This window comes from Culex quinquefasciatus, chromosome 2 (genome assembly GCF_015732765.1).
Source record: "Culex quinquefasciatus strain JHB chromosome 2, VPISU_Cqui_1.0_pri_paternal, whole genome shotgun sequence".
NCBI lineage: Eukaryota > Metazoa > Arthropoda > Insecta > Diptera > Culicidae > Culex > Culex quinquefasciatus.
The window spans coordinates 169507963-169520775 of NC_051862.1; the positions used below are offsets into that span (position 1 = coordinate 169507963).

Sequence of the window (12813 nt, forward strand, 5' to 3'; positions counted from 1 at the left end):
AAATTGGCGATGTCGAACCGTACGTTTCCGAGATATGATTTTTTGAAAATAAAAACTGAGCTTTTCGACGCGCCACGCGCAAAAACGGGAAAATGACGAAATCGGCAAAAAATCAACTTTTTCCACTAAAACTGCGATAACTTTAAAATTTCAGCGATGACCTATAGATGTTATGGTACCAAAAGTTGCGTCTCTCAATTACGAAAATTTTGGTATCCAGACATGTATAGGTCATCGCTGAAATTTTAGTTATCGCAGTTTTAGTGAAAAAGTTGATTTTTGCCGATTTCGTCATTTTCCGTTTTTGCGCGTGGCGCGTCGAAAATCGCAGTTTTTATTTTCAAAAATCGTATCTCCAAACGTACGGTTCGACATCGCCAATTTTTTGATATGTTTTGTGAAATTTTCCGAGGAATCCGATAAAATATTTTCAGACATAGGCTCTTTGGTCCAGACACGGTCAAAACGCCATTTTAAGTTTTCATACGACTTTTCAATAGTTAAGCTAGATTTTGGAACTTTACTATTTTTCCCAAATAGCCAAACTCATCACCTTTCTTTGCGTCTAAGACAGCTAAAATCGGATGAAATGGCGCGAGATATGATTTTTAGAAAAAGTGGTTTTGCGAAAAATGACGAAAATTGCCATTTTTGAACCACCCTAGCACGATGTAGGCCACCCTAATGGCCAAACAAAAATACGGGTCTAATTATTTTGGCCAAGGAACCCCAGAAAAATTTTGAGCCCGATCGAGAACTTTTTTGGTTTAGGCTCTTTCAAATGGAATTGCTGTATATATATATATATATATATATATATATATATATATATATATATATATATATATATATATATATATATATATATATATATACGGCCTGGCTCCCCTAGCCGTATTGCACCAACACTTGCAGACTTGTCATACGAAGCATTCTTTCTGAAATAATAAATCAGTCAGTCTAGTTTCATCCTTCAACCAGTGCAGTGCTGAAGTCAATTATCCGAACCTCCCCACGGGCCGGGAAGCAGCCAACATGGCCCGCTTCCCGGGAACCCCGTACATAACTGGCGCAGTCGGTCGTCTCGGTGGATTACCGAGGCTTAAGGTAAGTAATTATTAAGTTTTAGTACAATAAATTTAGGGCAAAAAGTCTGGTTCACCAGCAATTTCCTGTGTCGATATTGCGAAATCGTAGTCGACACAGGCTATAAGTGTTTAGCATAGGGCAAAATTAGATTTTGCAATAAATTTAGGACAAAAGTCTGGTTAACCAGCAATTTCCTGTGTCGATATTGCGAAATCGTAGTCGACACAGGCTATAAGGTTTTAGTATAGGGCAAAATTAGATTTTGCCGTAAATTTAAGTGAAGAAAAAAACCCCCCGCGTATGAACGAAGACGATATGTGGATGATACGATGGTCAGCAGAAAATGCTTTGAAACGGTCGTCACCGCGTAGGAAAGAAGACGATATTTGAACGATACGATGGTCAGCAGAAAATGCTTTGACATGGTCGTCGCGCTGACGCGATTGCAACGAAATATCCAAAACCAAAAGAGTTCTATAAAAATTAAAAATTAAAAATTAAAAATTAAAAATTAAAAATTAAAAATTAAAAATTAAAAATTAAAAATTAAAAATTAAAAATTAAAAATTAAAAATTAAAAATTAAAAATTAAAAATTAAAAATTAAAAATTAAAAATTAAAAATTAAAAATTAAAAATTAAAAATTAAAAATTAAAAATTAAAAATTAAAAATTAAAAATTAAAAATTAAAAATTAAAAATTAAAAATTAAAAATTAAAAATTAAAAAAAATAAAAATTAAAAATTAAAAATTAAAAATTAAAAATTAAAAATTAAAAATTAAAAATTAAAAATTAAAAATTAAAAATTAAAAATTAAAAATTAAAAATTAAAAATTAAAAATTAAAAATTAAAAATTAAAAATTAAAAATTAAAAATTAAAAATTAAAAATTAAAAATTAAAAATTAAAAATTAAAAATTAAAAATTAAAAATTAAAAATTAAAAATTAAAAATTAAAAATTAAAAATTAAAAATTAAAAATTAAAAATTAAAAATTAAAAATTAAAAATTAAAAATTAAAAATTAAAAATTAAAAATTAAAAATTAAAAATTAAAAATTAAAAATTAAAAATTAAAAATTAAAAATTAAAAATTAAAAATTAAAAATTAAAAATTAAAAATTAAAAATTAAAAATTAAAAATTAAAAATTAAAAATTAAAAATTAAAAATTAAAAATTAAAATTAAAAATTAAAAATTAAAAATTAAAAATTAAAAATTAAAAATTAAAAATTAAAAATTAAAAATTAAAAATTAAAAATTAAAAATTAAAAATTAAAAATTAAAAATTAAAAATTAAAAATTAAAAATTAAAAATTAAAAATTAAAAATTAAAAATTAAAAATTAAAAATTAAAAATTAAAAATTAAAAATTAAAAATTAAAAATTAAAAATTAAAAATTAAAAATTAAAAATTAAAATTAAAAATTAAAAATTAAAAATTAAAAATTAAAAATTAAAAATTAAAAATTAAAAATTAAAAATTAAAAATTAAAAATTAAAAATTAAAAATTAAAAATTAAAAATTAAAAATTAAAAATTAAAAATTAAAATTAAAAATTAAAAATTAAAAATTAAAAATTAAAAATTAAAAATTAAAAATTAAAAATTAAAAATTAAAAATTAAAAATTAAAAATTAAAAATTAAAAATTAAAAATTAAAAATTAAAAATTAAAATTTTTTAAAAAACTTTAAAAATTGAGACGTTGTGTAATTTTATTGTAATCCATTATTACATGGAAATACAAAGGGTACAAGTGAATTGTAATCGAGGATTACGTAATCTTAGATTACATTCAATATAAATATATTTTTTTTTCATGTTTGTAATTCAGTATTACTAACTTGGAAATTTGTAATTTGAAATTACGAACTAGCTTGACAATTTTTCACCATTGTGTTTTCACATTACTTTTAAAATTCCCTAACCAAAAAAAAAAAAAAAAAAAAATGGACGGGCAATTGTTACAAAGCATGATGTATTTTTTTTTCCTGAAATTAATTCTGTTTTCATCAAATTATCCGAGGTCGATTCGCACAATATTATCATATGGTCGTGTTGCTCAATTGGAGCCCCAATTTGAAGATTTTCATTGGCATTTTTGTTAAACATTTTATTTACTAAATGTAAGCTATTTACTTTACTTTCATCCGCCTTTTACTTTTACAATAAGTATCAAATACACAAAAACAGCATCATGACTACCATAACGCTGAAAGAGAAAATGCACCTTTGTTTGACGATGGAGGAGTCGTTGTATTGGCATTTTCTGTGTAACATTTTGTGTACTTGTTGTAAGTTGTCTATCTCTACTGTTATCTGTCTTTTACTTTCACTATAAACATCGAATATTAACCAATACTTTTTGATCCATAGAGAATCAGGATGATAATCACGAGCCGAAACCGAGGACTGGCAGGCAAAAAGCATCGAAAAAAAAAATCAATGCATCTTCATTCCTTCTTTTATTTGATATTTCTAACGCTTTTTACTTTTAGACTTCCACCATATTCACTCAACACCCGCTTGGTAACCACGTCTAGGGAAAGCAGCAGACGTGCAAAACAACCAGGCTAATTTCTCCCCAATGAACCTAACCAGCGTTGGAGAGGTAGTAATGGATATGAAGAATGAGTTGTAATTGTAAAATTCGTAATCATTGTGGCGTTAACGAAAAGAACAAAAAAAAAGGGTTTTATGCCGTGATTGAGGAGAGAGCAGACATAGCTCAACCTCAACCCAAGTGCTTTTGTCCCTTCCAAAAGCCTTAGCCTGCAAAAATTCTGATGGATGCTACTAAGAAACTGTACACCGAATATCGCTGTTAGAATTAAGTTTGGTAGGACAAGTTAGCAAGAAATCGTTTAAATCAAACCAGAAAATTCTCATAATTCTTATGAGCCTGAGCCGCATCAACCAAATGCTAGGAATGTGATATCCTTGATACGTCAGGAATCCTTCCTGTTGCCATCCCGGGGCTCCAGACAACTAGATTTGTGAGGCCCTCGACACGTCAGGACTCCGTCTAGCCTGGAACAGTCATTGGGAATGTGATGTCCTCGATACGTCAGGCATCCGCCCTTGGACGAACTCCGCAGCAACTCGAGCACATCAGTGGAACTCAGAAAAAAAAAAAACTAAAACAGTTTTTTAAAGTCGAATCGAGACGATTCGAGTCTAACGATGGGGTAGTTACGGCCTGGCTCCCCTAGCCGTATTGCACCAACACTTGCAGACTTGTCATACGAAGCATTCTTTCTGAAATAATAAATCAGTCAGTCTAGTTTCATCCTTCAACCAGTGCAGTGCTGAAGTTAATTATCCGAACCTCCCCACGGGCCGGGAAGCAGCCAACATGGCCCGCTTCCCGGGAACCCCGTACATAACTTATATATATATATATATATAAAATTACGACGGTTTTGTTCGAACGCGAATCAATTCAACACGGAACGTCCGATCGAGGTGATCTTTGTTGCGTTGGGTTCGTATGGTAAGTTCGTGAGTCCAAGGAAGGTTTTTACGCCAAAAAGTTACAACTTTGGCCACTCTGGAACCGATTCCGGAAAATTTGCTGATTATATGGGAAAAATTAAAATCAAGTTTTGATCACAGGAGGCTGAATAAGCAAAAAAGTCAAAAACGTCAACAAACGAAAAAAGGCAGAACGAAGTTTGTCAGGTAAGGCTTGTTTCTCAATAAAGATATCTGGAGTTTTTTTTTTTTTTTTTTTGAAAAGGTCCTCTAAACCAAATTTTCATTTTTTGCTTTTTGGGTGTTTTTGAATACCCTTGACTCAAGGCGGTTATAAAAACACCCAAAAACAAAAATTGAAAATTTGGTTTATAGGACCTTTTCAAAAAAACTCCAGAAATACACAAATGTCACTTAAGCGGTCATAACTTGAGATTGAGCGTTGTCAGATCTTCAATGTTTTGGACTCATTAGGAAAGTCTTTTGATTACCTAACCAACGATCGGTCGGAAGAAGGATCCGGACATAGTTTACATGCATTTAAGTGAGATCCAGCATCAAAAAAAGTACATAAATATCACTTAAGTGGTCATAACTTGAGACAGGGTTGCCAGATCTTCAATGTATTGGACTCATTGCAAAGGTCTTTCGATTACCTATCTAACGATGGGTTGGATTATGGATCCGGACATAGTTTACATACATTTGGGTGAGATCCGGCATAAAAAAAAGTACACAAATATCACTTAAGTGGTCATAACTTGAGACAGGGTTGCCAGATCTTCAATGTATTGGACTCATTAGAAAAGTCTTTTGATTACCTAACCAACGATCGGTCGGAAGATGGATCTGGACATAGTTTACATACATTTAATTGAGATCCGGCATCAAAAAAAGTACATAAATATCACTTAAGTGGTCATAACTTGAGACAGGGTTGCCAGATCTTCAATGTTTTGAACTCATTGGAAAGGTCTTTTGATTACCTATGCAACGATGGGTTGAATGATGAATTCGGACATAGTTTACATACATTTATGTGAGATCCGGCATCAAAAAGGTACATAAATATCACTTAAGTGGTCATAACTTGAGACAGGGTTGCCAGAACTTCAATATTTTGGACTCGTTGGAAAGGTCTTTTGATAACCTAACCAACGATAGGTCGGGTGATGGGTCTGGACATAGTTTACATGCATTTTTGTGAGATCCGATTCGCAACTCTGACACTTTTTTATACGTAACTTTTGAACTACTTATCGGATCTTCAAACAATTCAATAGTGCAGTATGGGGCACCAAACCGGATCGAATGCAACTAATTTGACTCAAATCGGATCAGCCAGTGCCGAGAAAACTTGGCAAGAATTTTGAGCACCCAGGAGAATACGCACACACATACACACACACACACAGACATTTGTTCAGTTTTCGATTCTGAGTCGATAGGTATACATGAATATAGGTCTACGAGCTGTTTTTCAAAAGTTCATTTTTCGAGCAGGATTATAGCCTTACCTCAGTGAGGAAGGCAAAAGAGTTGCTCTAGACCCCCCGACGAAATATTTCGGTATACCCCGCAATATGTCGGGAAAGAGCCCTTCTTTCACGGTGCCAAATATCAAAAAATAAAGATTTGAACACTTTGTTCGCGGTTCCCATTTTCATGAACGTTATGCATCGACTAGTGGTTATTGAAATATTACACTTTTATTGTTATTGTGCGGTTACACTTATTTAAAAAAATGTTTTGTGATAATTTTTGTTGAATATTTTATGATCATATTGGCACCATCTAATAGCAAATAAAATATAAATTTTATCCTTATTCACTTTAACGTTCCTCTGACCCTTATTGCTTTCGTCACTATTCGTCAACCATGTTGGTGGTCTAGGGATGTACGGGGAAGTATGTTATTTTTTGGCCCAGCAGCCCAGCAACTTTTAGTTAAGTTTAAAAATAAGGCTTGGAATTCTGACAATCTCATTTTGAAAATCAGATGTGTACATTATTATTACTTTATTTCAGACGGAATGGTGATTTTTTCACAATCTGTGTAAGCCTCATTTCAAGTGACTGTTGATCAGCGTTAATAATGCTGACTCAGCTTAAAACTTCAAGTGGATTAAAAATAAACGCATGAGCACTAGGACTAGGACTAGGTTGTGGTTGGCTTTGGTCGAAAACAGTGCAAACCTGTTTTTTTATCGATAATATATTATTAATAAATAAAATTTAAAATAATGAGCACAATCAACATCCATTGGTTGTTTTGAATGGCGATAAAATTAATTGTACACCTAGAAAGTTTCATCCCGGTTAACTCAATGTCATTCTTTAACAGATTTCAAAAATAATTTAAACAGTTTTTCTGAACACATGATACAGAAATCCTTTCTCGAAAGCAGGGTTACCAGGTCAAAATTTATAAAATCTGGCGAAGTAACGATAAAAAATCTGCAAAAATCTGGGACACGAAATTAACCATTCTGATGGTAAAAGGAAGTGGAGGTGTGAGTTAATTTAAAAGTTAAAATTGTAATTCAGACGGTTTAACTGATTCAATAGCCTCAAAAATGATGAATTTGCATGTTCGAATTTGAGAAACACATTTTTTTTTTATTTTCATATTAACTCGTTCATTTTAATAAAAAAAAATGTTCAAAATGGGCATAAAGTGAAAAATCTGGCAAAATCTATCAATATCTGGCACAGAGAAGGGTAAATCTTTATTCGGGCTGTCACTTGAAAAAATATGGAATTCCCAGATTTATCTGGCAATCAAAAAACAGGATATTGTATAATTTGTATAAATAATATGTTGCAAATTTACATCAAATTGTATTTGAATTTTAATGTTTAATGACGTGCAAAAGTGTTACATCATAAATGGTGTAACATTCGGTATTTTTTTTGTATGTGTGAGAAATATTTTTTTAATAATTTTATTGATTTACAAATTTCTATTTAAATTATCAAAAAAAAAACCCCTGAAACAAAGCTAGTTTTAGCATCATTGTGACGGGTGGTTTACTGATTCTTACGCAACTTTCTTCGGGTCTTGACTGTAAAGAAGATAATAAGTTGAAAATGTGTTACCACATACTTGTGAACCCGCCTTTAGAGTTTCCCACGATAACCCACGTCTGCAACAATTTTTAATAAATTATGAAAAATTCACTTTTTATGCCCTTTATGGAGATAAACAGCTAATTTTATTCTACTCATGATAAAAATAACAATACTTCAAACATTTAACATCTATTCATCCTCGTTTGGCTCCTCCGCTGTAGGTTCCAGCTGCCCCAGACAAATCTGCACAATCTGAGTGCGTACCATGTTCAAAGCCATGTTCAACAAGCCGACCCCCTCGTCCAGACACTCTTCGTATCGTTCCTTCAGTGCCTCCAAGTCCTCCCCAAATCCCTCCACGTGTTCAGCCAGTTCATCGTCAAAATCAACCGGATCGCGCGACAGCTCTTCTCGCCTAGCTTTCAGCTTCTCGATCAAACTTTCCGGATCGTGGAAAATGTTCTCCCCCTCAAACATGTCAAACAGCCTGGCCACCGTCAGCAGCGACTCCCCGTCCTGAAGTGACCCGTAGAAGCTGTACAGCGTCTCGTTGAACGACTCGTCGACCTGTTTGATACAGTTGGTGTACGAAATACCCGCCAAATTCACGTTCAAATCGGCACTCGATCGGACAAACGCCAGACAGGCTGGATTTACGGTTTCCGGTTGGGCGGAGATAATGTCCAGAACCTGACCCTCCTCGTTGACTGCGGCCAGGACGAACTTTTCCTTCGTGTCGACGACGTCCTCGTGCAGCAGGGAGATCAGCTCGGAACCCTTCAGTTTGACGCCGGTCAGCTGGTTGACCACGTGATCCTGCAGGTCTTTGTACAGCGGCTGGAGGGACTTCATCGTTTCGATCACTGCAAGTGAGGCTTCACGTTGGCCGTAAACTGTGGTGGCAGCGAGGGCCGCCAGACAGATGAAGATTGCTCTCGGGAACATCTTTGATGAACTTTGCAATCGATTGTAAGATTGATACTGAAGAAGCTGATTTGCACTTCTGATTTTATATGCAACTGATATTGAGATGCATCTTTTGTCTTCCGGATCCTATCTCCGTTGACACAGTTTTGGCACGAATTGCAACGATAGATGTCAAGATAATGAAATATCTGCGTAGATTCAAGCATGAATCATAGGAATTTGTGTAACAGTTATTCTTGATTGATTTTTATATTTTAATAGGCCGCTGCAAATGTTCTTTAAAGTTTATGTATTGATAAAAATGTTAATAAGCGTTATTCTAGGTTTTAAAATAATGTAATAATGGCAGTAACCTTAACTAGTTTTGATTGCTACAAGCTAGGTAGCGAGCATAAAAAAATATCAGCATGCTATTGAAACTAGTAGGCAACACGATTAGTAAAAAACAGACCCACAAGATGCAGCGATATCAATTGTCTCTTTCATCGTTATCAATTGCAATACAAGTGTTGACGAGGGTTAGTATCATAAAGATAACTCTTCAAAAAATCAAAAATCAAATTATTCGCTCTACAGCATTGGCCTTGGCGTTCTCGATTGCGAGATTCCTACTCGAAACTAGGTGTCCGAAGGCTTGATTGTTGAGGCAATTGAAAACCTATTTTTACACCTAAGCTTCCATCCACCCCGGGATTCGAACTGACGACCTTTGGATTGTTAGTCCAACTGCCTACCAGCGACTCCACCGAGGCAGGACCCAGGGAGACAACTCCTGCACCTGGACTGAGCTAACGACCTAACCACTAGGTTAGACCGAGACCAACATTTACTTCCCTGTCCGACGGAAGGCGTGATCAGACAAATCTCGTCTCAAAATTTGCCACCGGGACCTTCTGGGATCAAACCCAGGACGACTGGGTGAGAGGCAACCACGCTTACCCCTACACCACGGTCCCGGCAAAGATAACTCTTCATTCTACTCAAATGTTTTGCTGGCATTCGGGTTCAATCACTGATATTTCCATGTTAATCTGTGATAGATGAAACGCTGGTCAAGTTAAAAGATTAGGCATATATTTTTTTTTGTTTGTCCTGTTTTGAAAAATAACACAAATGACGCACTTATTCTTAAGACAATAATATCAACATCGTATGATGGTACTTTTTATCTTCGACGAAGATTACAATTTATTTAACTTAGCTTTAGATAATATCGGGAAAACAGATAAATAAATGACTCATGAGAAAATATATTCTAATTTGCTCAAAACACTGCTGTATTCATGGAAGTTATTCGTTCAGTTGTCTAGCCAACTAACTTACAGACCAAATCGTTCGCGGAACATTCTCAGAAAATCCGATGGTTCAGCCACGGGAGTTCCGCGGAACACCGGCGCTTGCGGGATCGATGCCACTGGGTAGTCCTGCTGGTACTGCTTGTAGTCCTCTGGGATGGATTGTTCGGGCGAAATCTGTCCGGGCAACGATTCCGGCGCAGATGGAACCTCCACGGCTTTGCAGGTCGCCATCATGTTGTCGTGGGCCAGCTCCATACCGATCTTCAGACGCTGCTCACCGTCGGTCATGCACGTAATGTACGATCGCTCCAGGTTGTCCATGGTGACGCCCAGCTGGGAAACCCACGCGTTCACTTCATCGTACAGGGACGTTGGGTACTGCTCCAGCTCGCCAGACTTGGAAGACAGCTTGGACAGAATGCTATCGGGGTTGTAGAAGATGTTCTCATCCTTGAACACGTTCAACAGTCCAATTCCCAGGTAGTCGGACTCGTCCTTCTGCATGGCTGCGTAAAACTTGCTGATCTCGGCCGTTAGAGCGGTGTTGGCATCGGAAATGCACCCGGAGTATGCGGTTCCAGCAAGGTTCATAACACTGTCGGCAAGGGATCTGACAAAGTCAAGACAGCCACTGTTGACCGATGCGGGTTGGTTGTTGATCTGGTAAAGAAGCTTGTTCTCCTTCTTGATGGCATCCAGCACGAACGTTTCCTTCACGATTAGGACATCCTCGTGGAACACGTTCAGTTTCTCAGAACTGCTCAAACGGGCATCGGACAGAGTGTGAATGACAAAGTCCTGGATCTCACGGTACCGTGGACGAAGGGTTTTCACGGTGGAGATGACAGTTTCCGATTTGGGACGGTCCGCCAGTACAGCCTGTGAAATTCATGGTTATTAAAAGTTGTCCCAACTTGATTGAACTAATTTTAAAAACTTACGGTCATCCCAACGAGTACAATTGAAAATATCACGAAGGATTTCATGGTTCCTGAGTGCTGTTGAATGCTTCGAATTTGACTTAACTAGTTCGGAATCGCTAATGATGCCTTACCTTGGTCGGTAAGGATTTTTATACTTCGTTCTCTGATATCGAACGGATTGCAAAAAAGTGTTATCGAAGGGATTTAATCTCCCACAAATCCGCGTCCGATTGATAACCGCAAAGTTAGCAAAAACAACCGCACTCGCGTCCTAATATGTGTGTGAGACCAAATTTTTATGAATGGAAATTTCATTCCAACCTTCAATCTGAATGGGACTTTGTACGTCCGTCTGCGAATTCTTCAAAGACCCGTACACTTTTACAACCAAAAAGGTCAAGTCTAGCCAGGTGATTTACCGCGGCATCCGGTTCGGCTATGAAACAATTTCGTCCGGCGGACTAATTCATCAATGATCGATGAAGTCATAACGAGCGATTGAATTTGTCGTGATTTGCGATTAACACCGGCCTGATAGGATAGGAATGTTTTCGAGTCAAGCTGTCTAGCCGTGGATTGGGACTGCGAAACTACAGGTGTTTGTCTTATGAGGAAATATGGATTTAATAAAAATTTCTTAGAAAACACTTCCTTCTTAAAATGAATTACATATTTAACTCAAAATTTTAAAAAAGTAAATGAAAATCACATTCGACACCCATAAATCCGTATGCTCAGTTTTGAAAACCTCAGCATAATTTTTGTAAAATGAAAATCTGACACGTATTTCTTGAGTCATCGTATAAAAAACTTCATTTTTCCTGTTTGCTTTTCCTCCAGAAGCTGCATCTCAGCAACCATTGGTCCAATCTCCAATGACGTTGAATCCAAATTTGTAGAACATTTCTGCAGTTTTTTTTTTAAAGGTCCAATAAACCAAATTTGCATTTTTTGCTTTTTGGATGTTTTTTGATACCCCTGACTCAAGGCGAGATTTGGTTTATTGGACCTTTAAAAAAACTCCAAATTTTCTGATCTATTCGAAAAACATATTTTCAGAGATGATTAAGCTTGCTATCACTTCTACAAGTAAAAAAAAGGTTTTTAACAAAAAATACACAATATAAAATTGTATGCAATGAACTTTTTGAAGTGCACATGTTTCTGGTGACCCAAAACTTCATGCTTCCCCTCAAGTTGAGCCAGCGCAGAAATTTTGTTGGTCGGTGTAATCAAATCTAAACATCTAAAAATCAACTCAAAAAAGTCGCTTGAATTTTTTTTCCGCGTTTTTAAAAAATATTAATTTTTGAAAAATTGGCAACACTGCAAAGTGAATGTTGACCAACTAATGTCATAGTTCGAATGATGCCATTATGTGTCATCTAAAACACATAGAAATTTTTTTTTCAAAAATACTCAACCACTTGGTCACTTTTTCGTTTGACACTTTTTTAGTTTGTGAAATTTCGACTTTGTTTGTGATAGCTGACAGAACACTACAATCGTCTTCACCACGACAACCTGATTTTTACATTCTGCTTTCGTTTGTTTCACACACAAAGGAATGAGTGCTACGCAAAGTCACTCACACAATCATTGACTTCCCTCCAGGAGAAAAATCGCCTAGAGAGCGGTCGTTTGACATTCTACCGAGATTCCGATCATCTCTCCAATGATAACAATCATATGATTTCTGTCACCACGCAGCATACATTAGGAAGAGAGAGACAAAAAACGGGAGAAATAGAAAGAGCGCGTTGTCTCGTTCGGGCGGCTGCTTGAGTGGTGCTCAGTTTTCGTTCGTTTCGTCTTCGTGTTTACGTTCATCGACCGTCGCCAAGCAATGACGGTCATGATAGGCGTTGTTTGTCAGCGATCAAATATCGTTTTGGGAAATGATCGCTGACAGAAAGTTCTATCGAATATCGAGCAGTCCCGTTGAGTGATTGATCCCTTTTCAAGCATTGATCAGAAAATCTGTTCTCAAGATACAGATTTTTGAAAGTGTTAAAAGTCTTTATGTAT

At 35.4% G+C, this 12813-nt stretch overlaps 3 protein-coding genes and 1 long non-coding RNA gene across 5 annotated transcripts in view; 2 read left to right on the forward strand and 2 right to left on the reverse strand.

Annotated features, from left to right (window-relative positions):
• The window catches only part of LOC6031344, a 98317-nt gene that overhangs the window by 33344 nt on the left and 52160 nt on the right, over positions 1 to 12813 (forward strand). The window lies entirely within an intron of this gene.
• On the forward strand, positions 880 to 4228 carry LOC119768097. Its single transcript, XR_005277911.1, has 2 exons — positions 880 to 1107; positions 3468 to 4228. It is a non-coding gene; the product is annotated as an uncharacterized LOC119768097 (long non-coding RNA).
• LOC6031346 lies at positions 7747 to 8631 on the reverse strand. Its single transcript, XM_001842107.2, has one exon. The coding sequence runs from the start codon at positions 8580 to 8582 to the stop codon at positions 7827 to 7829; it is 756 nt and encodes a 251-aa protein (XP_001842159.2). The 5' UTR covers positions 8583 to 8631; the 3' UTR covers positions 7747 to 7826.
• Positions 9723 to 10920, reverse strand: LOC6031345. Its single transcript, XM_001842106.2, has 2 exons — positions 10804 to 10920; positions 9723 to 10741 (listed from the first exon to the last, which is right to left on the reverse strand). The coding sequence occupies exons 1-2, from the start codon at positions 10846 to 10848 to the stop codon at positions 9884 to 9886; spliced, it is 903 nt and encodes a 300-aa protein (XP_001842158.2). The 5' UTR covers positions 10849 to 10920; the 3' UTR covers positions 9723 to 9883.

Coding starts and splice junctions, on each gene's coding strand:
- LOC6031346 (XM_001842107.2), bottom strand. CDS start 8,582: ATGTTCCCGAGAGCAATCTTCATCTGTCTGGCGGCCCTCGCTGCCACC.
- LOC6031345 (XM_001842106.2), bottom strand. CDS start 10,848: ATGAAATCCTTCGTGATATTTTCAATTGTACTCGTTGGGATGACC. Junction 10,742..10,803: donor TTGTACTCGTTGGGATGACC/GTAAGTTTTTAA, acceptor TGAATTTCACAG/GCTGTACTGGCGGACCGTCC.